Source organism: Aethalodelphis obliquidens, unplaced genomic scaffold, assembly GCF_003676395.1.
Source record: "Aethalodelphis obliquidens isolate GAN/ISIS:26980383/991018 unplaced genomic scaffold, ASM367639v1 scaffold4, whole genome shotgun sequence".
In the NCBI taxonomy this organism is placed as follows: domain Eukaryota; kingdom Metazoa; phylum Chordata; class Mammalia; order Artiodactyla; family Delphinidae; genus Aethalodelphis; species Aethalodelphis obliquidens.
Window position 1 is genome coordinate 55849038 of NW_020837948.1, and position 18854 is coordinate 55867891.

Here is an 18854-nt window from a genome sequence, read left to right on the forward strand (position 1 = left end):
GATTATGATCCAAATATTAGAGTCAGGGGCTGTGAAGGAAGACGGTCATAAGATATTTAAGTGTTAGCGCTTTTTAAGATCTCCCATTATCAACAACATTATCATGTATTAAAGTGTCATTAAAATTTTGAGTAATTGGGGCTGATACCTTGGATTGTCTGAGTCTGTTTTCCCCACTGCTGTCAGCGGGTGGCCTCTGCAGACACGATGGCCCTTTCCCTGGGAGCCTGCTGCCCGCGCACTTGACGAGCCTGCAGCCTAGCTCAGTCTTGGCTGACAGCACTGATTGGGGCGCAGTACGCTCTCTGCTCCTTTTATTACAGACAGTAATTAAAGCAGCTCGCCCTGCCACTTCCATAACAAACACAGCATAATGCTCTAATTATGACTTTATTAATTTAAGTCAGGATTTAATGATTTTAAAAGTGATTTATATTGTTTTTCCTGTTCAGAACAAATGAAATCTGTAGGTTAAATTAATACAGGCTTTTCATCATTGCAAAGTTAAAAAGCTAGTTACCAGTAAATTCTTTTCATTAGATTAACATCTGAAACTCTAAGCAGTAAGGTAAACAATAATTACCCATCAAAATTGAGTGATGCAAAGCAAAATAACACTTTTACCTTCAAAATCTTATCTTAAAGGCTAGAAGTTAAATATATTCAGAATCATTCACTTGTTGCAGCAAGCGAGTTACTTGGTTTGTAGTAGCCTTTTCTTAGAAGTTCTGTGCTTCTAGTTTAATATCAGAATATCTATAATTACATAGTTTATAAAAAGTGTCTTATTTCTTAGAAAGGGAAGTTATGTTCAGTGCACTAAATATCCTTTCCAATAGCAAAAGTCAATATACTAGAAATTTATAATCATAAATTGTATTAGTTTCATTCTTTTTTTCTTCAGAAATAGACTTTTTTTTTAACCCATGTTTGAATTTTTAAAAATTGTTTATTATACGAAAGGAAATCTCAGATACATTCTAAACCTTATATTTTTAAGTACATGTTTTAACCATTAAATGGGGGATAATAAATTGCCATTCTTTGCTAGGGGAAGAAAAAACAACAACATACGTTTTAGTCATCAAATATAATTACATGTGTTCTGAGATGTTACCATGACTCCATGTTTAATAAATAGCAATCATATTTCCTCCACAAAATTCAATTCAGGGAAATATCGAGTCTTCCTTGCCTCACCACTCTCCCTCCCCGTGTGTTTTTCTGCTTGTCTCTTAGAATTTTTTTTAAAAACTTTGCCAGTATAACTATATGATAATTTTTTAAAGCTGAGGGGCTTTAAGTATCTTCCAAACCACCCTTTAGTAATCATAACTATTTATGACTAACTGAGTTTTGTACTCCAAAGTATTTTCATTGAAGGGAAGTACTCCAAAGTATTTTCATATTGGGTAGTGGAGAAAATATGGTCTTTATAGTAAGACAGACTCGAGATTAAATTCCAATTCCACCCCTCCTGGCTATGTGTCCTTGAGCAAGTTACTTAACTTTCCTGAATATTATAGGATAATAATGCACCCAGTAAGAATATGTTAGAACATCTGAATTAGATAGTTGCTTATGAAGTGCCTAATACTCTTTGGCACAAGATAGATTTTTTTTTTTTAACGAAATGGATTTTTAAAACAATACACACACACACACACACACGGTAAAGAGAACTAGACCTTCAAATTTGAGCAAATAAAAAAGACAACAAGGCATCTCTTTTCCCCTGAGAGAAGACCTTTTGGCTATCTTACATGTTATATGTTATCTCTTCTTGGAGACCTACTTCCCTTGCCTTCTGCCTGCCTTATTTCTCTTTTTCAACTCATGTGTTTCTTCCTCTAGAAGCATTCCCACTCTCGGTCAGGTTTGTTTAGATGCTTCTCCAGGTGTTCTCATGACACAGTATACTTTATTACTTATTATTTTGCATGCTTTATTGTCACTGCCAGCTTACTTCTCTGTGTCCTCCAATGGACGGTAGACTCTATAAGGGAGTACATAGAGATCATCTGTATCTTACTAACCTCTGTTATCCTTAGCACCTAACATAGTGCCAGCAATATGGTGGGCAGTCAGTAAATATTTGTTAAGTAAGGGAGCGAGTAAACAAATGAATGGATAGCATCAGCACTTAGATTTGATCGTTTGGTATTTTAAAACTTTATATCTGATTATCTTGCATTTTTAGTAAGACTTAGAACATTAGAAGAATTCTGTTTTAAACCAGTTAACATTTTCTCATATAATATGTTTAAGGGTCACATTAGGGGACATATGTTAATAATTTTCTTGGACAGAAAAATCTATAAAATGCAACTCTGTTTCAGCAAAAGTTGATGTATAAATATTTAAATTTATTAATGAATACTTAATATTTTGAAACAGCATTTTAAAATCAGCCTATCTTTGAAGTTGTTAATGTTAGCACCTAATGTGTATTTCTGGTAAATCAAACATTTAATTATTTTCTATTTATTATATCATTCAGTGTTATTTTATAACCTTTTGCATTTGAACTGTGTGTGATGTGGTATAATTAGTTTTGAATGGGTTCTGATTTATTTGGTTATAGGTAATACTACCTTCCTCATTTCATTAACATGTTCTGGAATTTTAAAACCATTTTTACTGTCTTTCTGTACACTAAAAAGAAATGGTTCTCAGTGAAATACACTTCTCTATAAAGATTCTGGTTCACAGGCAAAATGGACAAATGGTAACACTTGTCATTTGTTTTTTCAAACTACTTAAGCTTGTTTATATAAGTATCTAATATTTCAAAATTTGTTATTCTGATTAGTGATTCTGAAGATGTGGATAAGGAAAATGAAAACTCTAAAACTTCAGATTCTTCCAATGCTGAATCTAGTTCAATAGAAGACAGTTCTTCAGATTCTGCATCAGAATCAGAATCTGAAAGTGAATCTGAATCCAGAAAAGTTACTAAGGTAAGAGATTACAAATTTTTGTAACTGAAAATAAATAGTCTTATAGTCTTTTCCCAATTACGAATAAATATTTCTGAAAATTTGTGTTTTGTTGAGAATCAAGAAACCAGGCAAGGAATTTAATATGTCACTGACAACTAAAATAAACACCATCTTTATTCATCCACACCTGTGATTTTATTTTGTTTTTTTCTAGATTATCGCTTCCCTTATAATTCAACTCTGCAGAGAAGTTAGAAACTTTTTTTAACCTCACTCTTTCCAACAAAAATTAGAGACCTCAGTGTTATGAGTATGACTTTTTTGTTCTTGGCTGTGATGTGACAAGGGAGGCTTTTGCCAAAGGGGAAGTAAAGGGAAGTCACAGAGATAGTATTGAGCAAAGAAATATAAATGTACATGCATCATAAGAAATTGAAACTAATATGCTTTTTAAAAAAATATTAGGCATTTGGAAATAGAATATTTTTAAAGGTTTAATTAAAGAGTATGCATTCTTTAATAGTTAATAAAAATGCAGTAGCCATATATTTAAAACAAATGCAAGAACCACTTATAACAGAATGATTACGCTTTTTGGTATAATATTTGTAACACCAGAAGTTGTCTGCTTAGCAGCAAAAAATAAAACCATGAATTGGAAAAGTGTAGTTTTTAATACACAATTCAGACCTAATACATATCTTTCTGATCTTTAATTATTATTCCCTGCCTATAAATGGATCATGGTGTTGCTAGGTTTCAAATGCAGTGGTTTTTATAAATAAATGTATTATTCCATATATTGAAAATATGGTCACACCTTGCCCATTATTGAATTCAGTTTCTTTTTAACCTATATTTTTCACTTACTTGTTTTGGTAACGTGAATTTCTTTAATGTTATTTGAGTAGCCAAGTATGAAAATAAATTCATCAAAGTAATAATTGCCCTCCTCCATCCAGAGATTTATTGTTAAGGAATAAGCGTATTTAAAAAAAAAAAAAAAAGAACAAGCATGCTTAAAAATTAGCTAGTATTTGTCTTACCTTATTTAACATATTCTTGAATATTGTAAAACCTATTTGAAACTTGAATTTATATTTAAAACATATCTGTGTAGTATGTAATCTAGGCCTTTTATTTTTCAAATATTCACATAAAATCTTAGAGATTTTTAGGTTTATTAATCTGGCCTCTTATAAAAACTTATCACACCGTGAGTTTGATATCCTCTCATTTCCTACTTAAATTACAAAAAGCTTAAGATGTTATTTAAAATAAAGGAGCTTTAGGGCTTCCCTGGTGGCACAGTGGTTAAGAATCCACCTTCCAGTGCAGGGCGCACGGGTTCGAGCCCTGGTCCGGGAAGATCCCACACGCTGCGGAGCAACTAAGCCCGTGCGCCACAACTACTGAGCCTGTGCTCTAGAGCCTGAGAGCCACAACTACTGAGCCACGTGCCACAACTACTGAAGCCCACTCACCTAGAGCCCATGGTCTGCAACAAGAGAAGCCACCGCAATGAGAAGCCCGCGCACCGCAAGAAAGAGTAGCCCCTGCTCGCCACAACTAGAGAAAGCCCGCGTGCAGCAACAAAGACCCAAGGCAGTCAAAAATTAATTAATTAATTTTTAAAAACCACTTATTAAAAAATTAAATAAATAAATTAATTAAATAAAGGAGCCTTAGAAATTGAAAATAAACCCAGAGTAAGAAATCTGTGTTTTTTAAAATGACCAAACAAGAAATTAAGTAATGGGAAATGGGTGGAATTAAAGTGAGTTGTTCTTATGAAGTTTTGTAGAAGTTGAAAAATTGTAGACTTTAGTGCCTATATAGTGTTGGGCTTTAGGGGACCCCATTAGAATGCCACAGAGGTACCCCAGCTCAGAGATTCAATTTATTTCTTCTTTGGTGCGTTCAACGATCAGATTAAATCTCTTAATAGTTGAAAATATTTTACTGTAGAAAATCAGTATAAAATTTCAAAGTAATGCAGTGAGCCAAGACTCTTGAGAAATTCAGGTTTTACTCACATTGTTGATAGTTTTATGTCTATGTGTTTTGCTTATATAGTTTATTTTCTCTATATTATAATGCCTTTCCTGTCAGTAACAGGCAGATAAGCTTGTTTGTTTTAATTTATATTCTCCACCTTGGAGCCACCATAACTATTTTTTTTTCTATTTCTTTCTGAGTGATTTGAAGTGTACCATGCAATTACAAGTGTACCAGTTTTCTAATAATGGGCAACTCTATAATTGTAGGAAAGTCCTCCTTGCACCAAGTGTTGTGGCTTCTGCTCTAAATTATGAGTAATGAAGGCAGATGGTGGGTGCTTTACCTTAATTTAGCATGACAGTATGTTAGAGCTGCAAACTCATCTGCCTTAAATCTGCAGCCCAGCTAAATCTATACTTTTACTCTCTCTCTTCCTTTTCTTTCACTTGGACAATGTATTTTGGGGATATCGAGCATGAAAATGGGAATTTGAGGGTATCTTGAATATATGGCTTTAAAAACAGTTCATTTTATGGTGGTCCTATGAGATAGGTATAATGTTCTCCTTGTTGGAAGATAATATCTTTATGCTTCAGTTTCCTCATCTATAAAGTAGAAATGCTACTACCTACTCTGCTTTTTTCAAGTGCTATTACAAAAAAATCAAATGTGAAAGATCAGTGTAAAGCCCTGTATAAATATAAAACAGCAGTGTTAACATTTTTTAACTTGAACATTAATTCCCTGAGAGACCAACAGTATTAGTTACAGAAACCAGTGCTAAAAGGAACCGAAAATTTTTTGAAACTCTTATGTCTCCTGCATTTTCCAATTCTTTTTATACCATTCAAGTTAAGAATTAACGTTCAGGTGTGACCCCTTACCTGCGGCCTGTGATCCCATCTACTTTTTGCAGAAGACTGAGCTGACATTCACTGTAAGCATATCCCACCTCTGTGCTCTCTGACACACAATCTCTATTTACCCTCCTCCTTTTTCTTTGAATGGAGCTTTGAGTAAGCTATCCCTATCCACATAGCCGAGAATAAGTCCTATTTCCTTTTGGCCTTGTTTTGTGGATAATCATCTGCGTCCATTGTGCCTTCAATCTCTTTTTTCATTAATTTCTCCTGCACCAACCAAAGCACTCAAGGCTTTCCTAGCATTTAAAGAGAGGAGAAGGGAGTGGAAGAGAAAGACAGTGAGAATGTGTGAAAGTGAGAGTTCAGAAGAATAATCTAGATATTCTCCAGCCACTACTTCTTAACCCAATTATTTCTTAGTCCCTTTTAAATTGGTTTCTACTCCTATCACTTCCTACAGATATTGTTCTCTGAAAAAGTCAGCCGTGATCTTTCTCCAAACCCAGTGACCTTCTCTTAGTTTAATCCTTCTCTGTCTTTTTATATGACTATTCCCCTACTACTTGAAATTCTCTGCATCCTTTTTCTTCTGACTTTTCTGACCCTTTAATCTTTTGGTTGCCTCACTTTTTACCTCCTTCTGACACCCAAGTGTGAACATTGCCCCGAAGTTAGTGCTTATTAGTACACATTTTTTTCAAAAATATTAATTGATATGAATTAATTTAGTCCTTTTTTGCCTCTACAATTTACTGTTGTGAAACTCATTAACTCTCTTTTTTTTAAATTAATTTATTTATTTTTGGCTACATCGGGTCTTCGTTGCAGTGCGCAGGCTTCTCATTGCAGTGGTTTCTCTTGTTGCAGACCATGGGCTGTAGGTGTTGTGGGCTTCAGCAGTTGTGGCTCACGGGCTCTAGAGCACAGGCTCAGTAGTTGTGGCGCACGGGCTTAGTTGCTCCGTGGCACGTGGGATCTTCCCGGACCAGGGCTCGAACCTGTGTCCCCTGCATTGGCAGGTGGGATTCTTAACCACTGTGCCACCAGGGAAGTCCCTCATTAACTCTTGTAGCCTCAGCTAAAACATTTATCTGAATTACTTCCATGGTAATATCTCTAACTAAATCCCTACAACTGTAACTTTTCTTCCCAAATTCAAACCAAATTCTTAGACCTCTTAGGAAATGCTGGTTTCCCAAACCCAATATAGCCCAAAGACATGATCTGTCATTTGGTACCAGCGTGCTTTCTGTTCTCCCAGATTTGTAGACCCATAATTGTCCTTGACCCCTCCCTCATCCTATATGTGTACACAGTTGCCAAGTCTTAGAGATTCTGTGTATTATTTTTGATATCTGTTTTTTCTTCTCCTACCACCACCATTGTAGATCAGCTCTTCATGACCTTGCCCATAGACCATTGTCTTTGGTCATTCTCAGACACTTCCCCACCCCCAATCCTTCTCTACAGCTGCCAGATTAATGTCAAAGTTAACTATAATGATGCCTCATTGTCATTTGAGTTCAGTAAACTCCTCAGGCTAGCATGTCCAAACCCACCTTTCCAGTCTTAACCTTCTTTGTGTTCCAATCCCAGTGGACTATTTGTGGTTCTTATGCTGTATGCTTTTCTGTTTCTATGCCTTTGTTCTTCCTTTTACATCATTTCTCTTATTACAGAAAATATAAGCTGAGGAGAAAGTGGCCTCATATCAAGGGTAGTCCCTCCACTTCTCCTAGTTGAGAATGACTGCATGGAATGAAGGATATTACTGACTAGAGGGTATTACTCATGTGAATGGTGTAGGGACAGTCAAGAGGGTGAGAACCACTGTTGAATTGTTTATGTTCCGAAAGTGTTTGTCATTCAGCACCATACCCTAGCATATCCATAAGACACGAAACTGCCGTCATGCATTCTGGTGTCATGTTTGTTTGTTTCTGTTATTGATTGGGAGATGTCCTTGTTTGAAGTCAGATATTGTCAGTAATGACCAAAGAAAATTATCTTTCTCTTCAGTTAAAATTATTTTGATGGGCAAGCATATTTTTCTTTGTAGATGTTCTTTTCTGAACCAAATTTAATAAATATTTTAATGTGAGTCTAATCCTTTTTATGAACTAATTATTTTGCCCTAAATGATACCTGTAACAAAATTAGTTTTAATAGTCCGTGTTTTCAGTACTTCACACGGTGTTTAGGAAACTTTCTGTTTGTTTGTTTACACAGAAGCGTGGAGAAAAGAATTAGTAATACAGGCTACATTAAATCAGGAAGAGATTTATATCACTTTACCCTGTGTTTTACTGATATAATTAAGTTATATTCTGCTTGTAGTTAAAATTATGTGTCGAACAGATGGTAAAATTTTTCTTTAAAATATTTTTTTTAAGTTGCCAGGGTTGTTTTTTTCTTTATTGAACCTAAACTTCAGTGTTTTTATTACCAGCCAGTAAGTTAGAGTGTTCCCACTGACTATAGTTATTTCCACCATCACCTTGTTAGTCCCACTCTTCACACCTTAACTGATGGAGTAGTTCTGATTATATCTTCAGCGTCTATGCACCAACTGCTGAAGATTTAGATAAGCCGTGATTAAAAAAATAAAAATTTTAAGTCATAATTGTAATTTATTGTGAATAATTTAATGTATTTTCCTTATAAATATTAACAGCATTTTAATTACATAAACTGTATAAAGCATAATAATCTATCGATGGAAAAATAATATATTTAATATACTTGCACCTAATAGCATTAAGAGCATTTCCATATTTGAATCAAAGATTAATATGTGTACTAGCTTTGGGAAAAATAGTAATGTCTGTATACACCTAGCAGTGTTTGAGATGCTCTTGTCAGTGGTTTTTATCACACATTATAGGGATCTCACAAAACTTTGCTAGTCCCTTTTTAAGAGGTGCAAAGAAGCTAATTAAATCTTTTATGTGCTCCATGGAGTGGTCACAGGTCTTGTGACTAGTGTACAGATGTCAGTAAATATTAAGATACGCCTCAATAAAAGATCTACTGTGTGAAAAATTCTTGGGTATAAATGTGGTTTGAATAGATTGTGGATAAGAGTGAAAGGAACTATTTTCTGATTAGCTGTCTGCCCTATTTGTGAAGTAGGAAACAAGTTTTACTTGTGTTTTTCCAAGTATTTATGATTGTTGCAATTACATAACTTCTGTGAAGATTGTGGAATATTGGGTTTTACTCTGACAATTCAAAGCCTTGCCTCTTTCAATTTATGTCTTTTCCAATTTAGTTCATATTTTAATTTCTTCAGAACAGAAATATCATTTCACTTCAATTGAGATCTTTAAATCAAAGTGAATGCCATTAAGCAAGCTTTCTTATTGAAGTAGGTATAATCTAATAGGGAAGATTTGTTTAACAGTTTAGACTTCTTTTTAACTTATATAGAAGTCTCAATTTGCTGGCAGTGTACTTTTATTTTAAAGCACAGTGTAAGTGTGAGCCTCAGATTTGTAAAATAAGATGTGTTGGATGACTTGAAGGCAAGAGAGTCATTAAATTGTCTTTGGTTGGTAACTAACTGAAAATATTTCATGCAAATACCTTGCCCTGTGAGGCTAGAAATAAGCCTTGAATTTTTGTTGGTTTCAAAGCATAGTGTGGGTTTGACAATCTATACATACCATTTATCCTGTTTTATAGTTTTAAATTTCAAACCTCTTTATAATGGTTTCCTCTTAGGAAGCATTTTTGGTGCTCTTTGTGTCAGATCTTTTCTGCTTGCTTTTTTTTTTTTCCAATCAGCATGAAGATGAACACGCGTAATAGATTTTTTAAAATCTTTACAAGGTATATTATTACATTTTTTGTTTGTATTATTTGGAGCTTAATAAGTATTTCCAGGATCTTTTATTTATGATTTAAAATGAAATATGTTAAACAGAAATCAGTTTCTTAACCCTGTGACTTTGTATTTCATTTTTGGAAATGTTGATGTGTTGAGGTGTATAATCGAATACCATGGAAACAAATGGAGATTTGAGGATGATGAATTGATAACTACGTATTTTTGTAGTGAGATTTTAAGATCAGTTACTGTTGTCCTTATAAAAGTCTAATACAGTCACTCAGCTGTTAAAAACCTAATCCTCTATTTAAAAAAATATACAAAAACAAATTGTCTATCTTTCTGCCTGATCTCTTCTCAAGTACTAATACAATGGAAACAGTGGGTGATCTGTCAGTATGTTTGGTTTGTCAGTGATGGTTTTGTATAAATATTGGGAGGGTAAGAAATAAAATTCACACAGTAAAATATGATTTCATCTGCCTTTTCTCTGCAGCTCCATGGCTCATGCTGCGGTGTGAAATTCTCATTTTACACACTTTGCAGGCGGAGCACATGAATTATGCATTGAGCAAGAAAAATCTCCTGCCTCAAGTCCTATATGCATTTACTCAGGTTCTGTCTCTATTACCAAGATGAATTGCAAATGGAGAAATATTTGATGGAATAGGGCTCTTAACTTCTTTGTTCAGAATTCAGATTTTTATTTTTATAGTAGATCCTTTAAGTATGAACATGTTTTGAACTTACTGTGGATTTTTTTAAATGAAAAATGAAATATAAGAGAGGAATGCCAAACACATCACGAGGCTTTTTATAGCCTTGATTTGGAATGCAAGGCTTTTTCAGTTCGGTAGAAATGACCATTATCTATTGCTAATGTTGTATTTCAGTCGCTGGTTATTTGCTTTACTCAGAAAGTCAATGAAATTCTGTCCTTTTGAGAGCCTTTTTTCTTTTTGTTTTAGGCTTCTAATAAGAGATTATGCCAGTTTCACATGCAGCTCTGTCCTGTGTTGTATGTGACCTGATGTGTGTTTAATAGATATTGTTACACACTCCTGGCTGTGAAGTAGAAAATAAGGTATATAGACTTGCCTCCAGCTTTAACTTTGTCTTGATTTGATAGATTTATTTTTCAGGTGGGGAGGTTACATTTCCATAAAGACAGTCATGCACCATTGTAGCTTATAGGAAGCTACACCCATTGTGCTCAGCATAGCATTTTGATAAGTCACATGGTGATAAGCTTTTTGTTATATGTTCTTTCTTCACAGGAATGTTATTCTTGTTGAGATGGCATATTCATTCTGAACCTGTTTCTGTTACTTGCAACTTTTACATTTCAGCTTCAAAACTAACATTTTTTTTTCCAATCCTAGAAATTGTTATTTATTTCAGGTATGGAGAGAGGGGCAAACATTATTTGTTTTGTTTTTAAATAACGAATGAAAATTAAAACCCACCTACATGCTTTAGAGTTTTCAGTGGCAGAAATAAATATTTTGAAGAAGAAAATCAATGCTGATGTTTTTAGTAATGTGTATTATTGTATGATCCTTGAAAATAATTTTTCTTTATATTGACATAAGGGAAAAAAGAAGCAGGACTTAAAATCATTTAAAAATGTTACCTGATGTATTATTTGATGTATTGCTTTTGTTCATGTATATGCACTGTTGTAAGAGCTCTAAACCATGTAGACTTTAAATGATGGTAAAGTACACTTTGCTTTAGTGATACATTTCTGTAGTTAGAGGAATACTTCAAAAATATTTGTAGTAACTTACATTAACAATAAGATATAAACTCCTTTGGTAGATTACAAGTTATCTGAAGGCAGGGACTAGACTGTCTTGGCTGTGTTACTTCCATTGCTTAGCACAGAATCTGTTAAAAATTCTATACACATGTATTGAATGAATGAATGATTGAATAAGTGAACAAAAATGTTTTGGCAAAAAAGTTTTGGCCTTCAATTTGAGAGGTTTAATGTAAAAAAAAAAAAAGTACACATTATAAAGGTAACGGTGACCCAGATACATCTATTTAATACCCTAATCCTGTTGGTCTTTAATTGTTTATAATACTACTCAGTACTGTGCCTTATTTTTTCTTTTCTTTCTTTTTTTAAGGTTACGCATCTTTTCTGAATCTCTAACCGAACTGTGAATACCTCAGGCTTAGGGATCTAGTCCATGGGTATCCACATTTCAAAAATATAGTAGACTGAATAAGCAAATTTGTGGTGGAGGAAGCCCTAACTATGTGCAGAAATGGTTGAGTACTTAGTCTCCCCAAAGGAAAACAGAAAAGAAAGTAAATGAATTCTTCTCAACCCTAAAGAGCAAGAGCCTGAAAATATCATTTATAGATTTTAACGAATACCTTTGGCAAAAGAAGTCTGATGCAACCCAGTGTTGAAATATAAAGTACCTAGTACAATGCCTGTCACAAACTACATCTCAGAAAGGCTAATCTATCACAAGCCCATTGACAATTTCAGAGCTAAGCATGTATTGTTCAAGCATTTCTTTTTCTTAAATCAACTTGTTTAAAAATTATTTTCGAGAATGTTTGTACATTTTCTACCAAAGAGCCATATTAGATTTTTATGTTAGCAAAAAGTTGTCAGATTATAAAATTTACTTTTAAATTTTCTTCTGAAGGTCTTTTTTAATCTCTAAATAAAAAATATTTTAAAGTAACAGTTTGCATGGTAGAGAAGAAATACCACATGCCAACTAAGATAAAAATTTTGATTCAAAAAAACATTTCACATAACCATATAGAAGCTTAATTTGATTTTTTTTTCCCCCTTGGAAGACTAAGCAAAGGAAAAAATGTTTGTTTTGAAATGTTAAAAACTACTTTATAGATTTTTTAACTAGAACATGCAATAAATGAAATATTTATTATTTTGTAGGAGAAAGAAAACAAAACAAAGCAAGATAGAAATCCTCTTACCAAAGATGTTTCACTTCTAGATCTAGATGATTGTAAGTATTGAAATTTAAATTTTTTCTTCTGTACTTAGTAATAGTATTTTTCATTTTTATAGTATCTTTCATTAACATGTCTCAAAATAAATCAAAAACTATTATGAAAGACTTATGGATGTGATTAGGCAAGAAAATTTTAAAAGTTATTTCTATTAGTATTTTTTTCCATCATTCAGTATATCAGTTTTGTATCACCTGAATAAATATAATTGGTCAAATAAAAGTACACCAAATTCATTTTAAGATTTTTTGCTTTAGTAATTTATACTTGCTTTAGCGAGTAATTATCTGTATCTCACAACTTCTACATTTTTAAATGTTGATTGTGGAGATCAAGACATCTAATTTAAGGAAGTAGAGAATTAGGAATGTAATTGGAAATGTAAAGGACACCACCGTCTTCTACTTGCCGCACTTAGGGTGGGAACAGAAACGAGTACAAACCTTTTGGAATACAGTGTAATTTATACATATCAATATTTTAACTGCAAAAAATCCTTGTCCCAGCAAATTTACTTCTAAGAACTTAGAATCCTACAGATATGCCCACCCAGTATGCAAAGATGTATATTCAGCTCCCTTTAAATTCTCCTGCATTGTGAGAAAGAGAGAGAACTAACTTTGTTGGTAGGTAGATTTTGCATTAGAGGAAGAGTAACAACACATGAGATTTCTGAATATTAAACTACTGTCATTTTGCAATATAGTTTTCCTATGCTAGAGGTGAGTTATGTATTTATGTCTTACTCTTTCATAGAGCTGATCTATTTATATTGTTTACCTGGCCTATTTCCAATAGTCATGGCAAATTCCTACTGTAGAGAAATTAAAATATATAATACTGAGAAATACTTAACAGAGAAATTAGAGATAAAATTGGAGCCGAATTTGAATAATTTTATACCTGTTGGCAAAGATGTTAAAATTTACATCATTTCTCACCTCCTGGCTAAGATTTTTAAAGTAACGTCCAGTATTGTTAAGGTTTGGAGAAGCAGGCACCCTACATTTGTTTTTCATAGGCATATAAATAGGTGCAGTTTTTTGAAGTCATTTGAGCAATATCTATCAAAACTTAAATTCCACACACCTTTTGACCTAGCATTGCTTTTCTAGGAATTTATACTATAGATAAACTAGCAAAATCAGATCTTCCATCCTTGTTTTAGACTCTTTAACTTAATGGCTTAATTTTACACTTAAAGTCCATATTCCTAGGTTTCTAAGAGCTTAGGTGATCTGACTCCTGCCTACCTCTTATCCATACTGTTCCTCTGCATTTCTGAAATATGCTAGGCTCATTCTTGCCAAGGGCCTTTGTTCTGCTGTTTTCCCTGCTAAGAACACTTCTTCCAGATCTTTTGATGGCAAGCTGCTTCTTATCTTTCAAATCTCAGCTCAAAAGTCACCTTCTCTTACACACTTCACAAGTCACTCTTCATTGTCTTCGTGGCATTTTTCACTATATGAAATTAAATCTTAACTATTTGTATTACTTGTTTATTGTCTGTCTTGCTCACTGTTATTCCTAGTACCTAGAACAACACCTGGCAGATAGTGGGTACCCAGTAAATATTTGTTGAATTAATAAAGTATGCAAAGGTATGTATAGAAATTTCATTGCAGCATTATTTTTACAGCAGCATCCTGAAAATAAACGAAATGTCTACCAGTAGTCTAATACAACCATTAAGAAAAGTGAGACAAATCTTTATATGCTAGTTATGTTATTATATGTATGAAACATTATAAGTTAAAAATAAGACACATGTAGAGTATGACTCCACTTATGTAAAAAAGGAGGAAAAGAGGAACTGTATCCTGCACACAAACACAAATATGATTGTACATCATATATTTCTGGAAGGCTACAAAAGAAATACTTAACAGTGATAGCTCTGGCCTCTTTGGGATATAAGACTAAATCAGGGACAGAGGAGAGAAAAATACTTTTACTTTGTATCTTTCTGTGACAATGAATATTTTACATTTATATGTGAAGTTTAAGTTTTAAATTGTAAAATAACAACAGTCAGGCATATTTAAAATGGAATTAAGAGGAAAGGTTACAAGGTACTAGAGTGCACCAGTTCCTTTTCTCCTTGAATTTGACGCTGGATTTCCTGACAGCTAAAGAAAAAAGAGAAAATTGTAAAATGATACAATTTTTATTATTTGATTCTTTTTAAAGCTTTTTTATAATATATAGAAACAAAGTTTTCTTAAATATTAAGTTTTAAGAATTTAAATATAAGATTTTCATTTTAAGGGAAATTTCATCCTAACTTATATTTAACTCAACTTAGGGTATATTTCTGTTTGATTTTAATACCCGAGAACTATTTATTTTAAAATCTTTTGTAATCTTGCATTTGTCAGAAATGACACTTGAAACTTTTTTTTTGTTTTGGTCAATTTAACAAATGTTTGTGGATTGTCTGATAAGTGCCAGGTATTTTGCTAGGTGCTAGAACAGACGAATAGAATTTAGTCATACTCTTCCAGAGACTAGAATCTAGTAAGAGACATAGATACCTGAGCTAGTAGCTGTTATGTAAGAGAGATAATAGAGCTGCAAAGTATGGTTAAAATATGAGGAAAGAGACAAAAACCAATTAACAAGCTAAAAGGCCTTCTGGAAGAAGCTTAAAGATAAAAATAAGTGGAGTGTTGTGGGAGAAAAGAATTGCTGATGATGGTTCCTAAAACACTGACTTCGTTATGTGCTACTTACTAGCCTACAATAGTTCTCCACTGTCCATGGCAAGCAGTTTGTTGATCAAAACTAAAAAGTCACTCTCCAGCGGCTTGAGTTCTCTGCTGTGAGAATTAGATTAATTTTGAAGGAGAGGCAGACACACTTCTTACATTTTATCTAGTCGTAATCCACAGAGATGTTTTGTTCAGTACACACTGCATACCAGGAGAACTGCAAGTCCTCAATTTATCTGTGTCTTCATTCAGAAAACGTTTATTGAACACTTGCTATGATCTAGGTAATCTGCTATATACTAAAGATTCTAAATGGGCGTAACATTGTCCCTCCCCACAGAACTCTCCAGGTGTCATGGGAGAAACAGATAAGTCAGCCCTTAGATTACCACATTATAAATGAAATGAGAAAGAGATATGCACAGAATGCTGTTAGGTATTGGGGTACCTAACCCACCTAGCTGTAGCAGGATGTAACGGTGGAGCTGAGTATAAGTAAGAATTAGTCAAGCAGTTGGAGGCAAGAGAAGAGAGTGAGGAGAAAAAAGACATGGAGGAGGGAAAGAGCTTGCTACTACCTGAAATAATCATTATCTCTCTCTAAGGAGGCAGTATAGTTAGCAACCCTGGCAATAAATTGGCTCTACTGTAAAACAGTTCTGTGATTTTAAATAAGCAACTTGATATTTCCTTGCTGCATCTGTTGAGGGGGTGTTATCAGAAGCACAGGCATTAGTCCTGGCCTGGCCTTTAATCAGTTAAGTGAGTTAATTTGTCTCATTTATGCATTTGTAAAATGAAAAAGAATGGCTGAAAAGTTTCTACAGTATCTTTAGATTTTGAAATTATATGACTCTGTTTCATGGGGTCAGTTGATAATACATTAGAAAATATTTATAGTAGGAGAATATACAGCCTAACAGTAGATAGGCTTAGTGACAGAAATACACTTTATTTTTTCCAGACATAGTTTATATTTCTGAAAATTAAAATATCTTTTAGTACCTCATACCATGTGGTTGGTCTCAGTTGGATAAAGCAGCAGCAGCATATTCTGGCATCCTTTTATAGGAAATATAAACCTATGTAATTACACTATTAGTACAACTAACTGAAGTCTTTTTAAAATTTTATCAGCCAACAATAATCATGCCACAAATACGTCTTATGATCTATGATGGCATACTGTTGAATAAACTGTAGTAGAGACAGTAGAGTGGAGTGGCTAAGAGGACAGTGGAGCTAGATTGAGTTTGAATCCCATTTCTATTATTTACTAGCTGTGTGACCTTGGGCAAGTTACTTTATCTCTCTGTGCTTTAGTTGCTTTATCTATAAAATTGGGATAATAGTAATACTTATTAGGAATATTAAGAGGATTAAATGAGTTGATAAATGTAAAAGTACTTAAAACTGTGCTTGGCACATGATGAATATTATATTGATATAAGAGTTAGCTGTAATGGAGATGATGACACCACAGCAGCAAATTACATTTAAAAAGTTAAATAACTTCATATTAAACCATTATATATTATAATGGTTATATATATTATATATATATAAAACCATTATAATGGTTATATATGTTGTGTGTATATATATATAACCATTATAATGGTTTTATATATATATATACAATATATATAACCATTATATATTAAAATGGTTATATATATAACCATTATATATTAAAAGTTTTACTGAGATTTTAAAGCATAACTTTGATCAGAAGAACATGTATAATTACTTTATTAAATATACTTTAGTAAAGAAAGTGTTTTGTAGAAAGTTTTTTTTTTGTTTGTTTTTTTTTTTTTTTTTTTGGTACGCGGGCCTCTCACTGTTGTGGCCTCTCCCGTTGCGGAGCACAGGCTCTGGACGCGCAGGCTCAGCGGCCATGGCTCACGGGCCTAGCCGCTCCGCGGCATGTGGGATCCTCCCAGACCGGGGCACGAACCCGTGTCCCCCGCATCGGCTGGCGGACTCTAAACCACTGCGCCACCAGGGAAGCCCCTGTAGAAAGTTTTAAAAAGAAAAGAAAATGGGTTACCATTCTGACAAATCAGCTCAAATTCTTTTCATGGGCAAATCCCTTTCCCTCCAGATTGGATTGTACTGAGGTACTGTTTCATTATTTGCTTCTTTCTGTTTTTATCGTGCACATTCCTTTCCTTGCCATAAATATTCTTTAACAACTTCATTTTTAGTGACTGCATGGTTATCCTTTATGTTGTTGTAATAAATTCTATTTAACAAGTTTACTGTTGTTGGAAATTAAACTATTGTTTAATTAACTACTATTGTTTCCATTTTTACTGTCATAATCAGTGAACAACACACATCTTCATAAATGTATTATTGCATTATCTCCATGACTCTATCCTTAAGATTAATTCCCAGGAGTAGAATTGCCGGGAAAAAGGCTTTGAAGAATTCTACTGTCTAAAATTGCCTTTCACAAAGTTGGTACCAACTTACACAGTAGTAATGTGAGAGTGCCAGATTCCTTTTACCCTTACCAGTCTGGATTTTGTATTTAAAAATTGCCTTTGCCAATTTGATAGGTGGAAATGTTATCTAATTTTAATTTGTATGCCATGTTATTAAAAAAAAAAAAACTACATAGAGTCATTTTGTTTCTTACACGTTAAATTGCCACAGTCAACTGGCTGCAGAATCCAATTTAGGATAAACCTTCAGTGCCAGCTTTTATCTTGCCAGACCTGTTAACAGATGTGTAATCATTTGTTTAATGCCAGAGCTTCTGCGTTCTGAAATGATAATAAAAGTTTGTCTTTTTTTTTTTTTTTTTTAAGAGTCAAGCTTACCTTTGGTGTGAATTTTTCTTCTCTTGTCTTTTTCTTCTCTATGTCTTTAGCCAAGCTAGAGTTGAAATCAGAGGCTATTTCTTACTCAATTTTTATTCCTTATATGATCATCTAGTATTTTGGATGGATGGATAGACAAACAAATGAACAAACATGCACTTAGAACCCACCAGAAAAGTTACGTGTTGCATGGAAAGGCAACACATTTTGATTCAATTAGAAGATCCAATCTCTAGTCCTATAGTGGTTCTACCAATCACTTGTTTCATGATCTTGCAAGTCTTAATCTCCCTGTGTCTCAGTTTGCAATGTCTTTATATAAATGCCCTTTCTGCCTGCTCACTACCATTATCTTACTTTAGTCCTTGTCACATCATGCCTAAACTATTGTAAATTCCTCCTCACTGCCAGCCCGAGTGCTCTTTCCAGTTCTTCAGCCTGTCTCTTACACTGGCCTCTGACTAATCATCCTGCAGTACCATATGTCATATCATTCGTCTTCTTGGTAGATTTTTAACAGTTCTCCTTGGTGTATAGGATAAATCCAACCCCTTTAGCTTTACAATTCCCCACCTCTCAGCCTTTGTTTACATGATCTCATTCAGTAACTAACCAGCTTCAGTAAGTAACCAGCTTCTTCCTTTCCTCTTATTTGAATGCTACCCTTACTTAAA

At 33.7% G+C, this 18854-nt stretch overlaps 1 protein-coding gene across 4 annotated transcripts in view; it reads left to right on the plus strand.

The window, feature by feature from the left end:
* The window catches only part of AP3B1 (adaptor related protein complex 3 subunit beta 1), a 275250-nt gene that overhangs the window by 180583 nt on the left and 75813 nt on the right, over positions 1 to 18854 (plus strand). For all 4 annotated transcript variants that reach the window (XM_027100769.1, XM_027100771.1, XM_027100772.1 and 1 more), the window contains exons 20-21: positions 2813 to 2960; positions 12562 to 12634. In XM_027100769.1, the coding sequence (XP_026956570.1) occupies positions 2813 to 2960; positions 12562 to 12634 (221 nt within the window). The remainder of the gene's footprint in view (positions 1 to 2812; positions 2961 to 12561; positions 12635 to 18854) is intronic.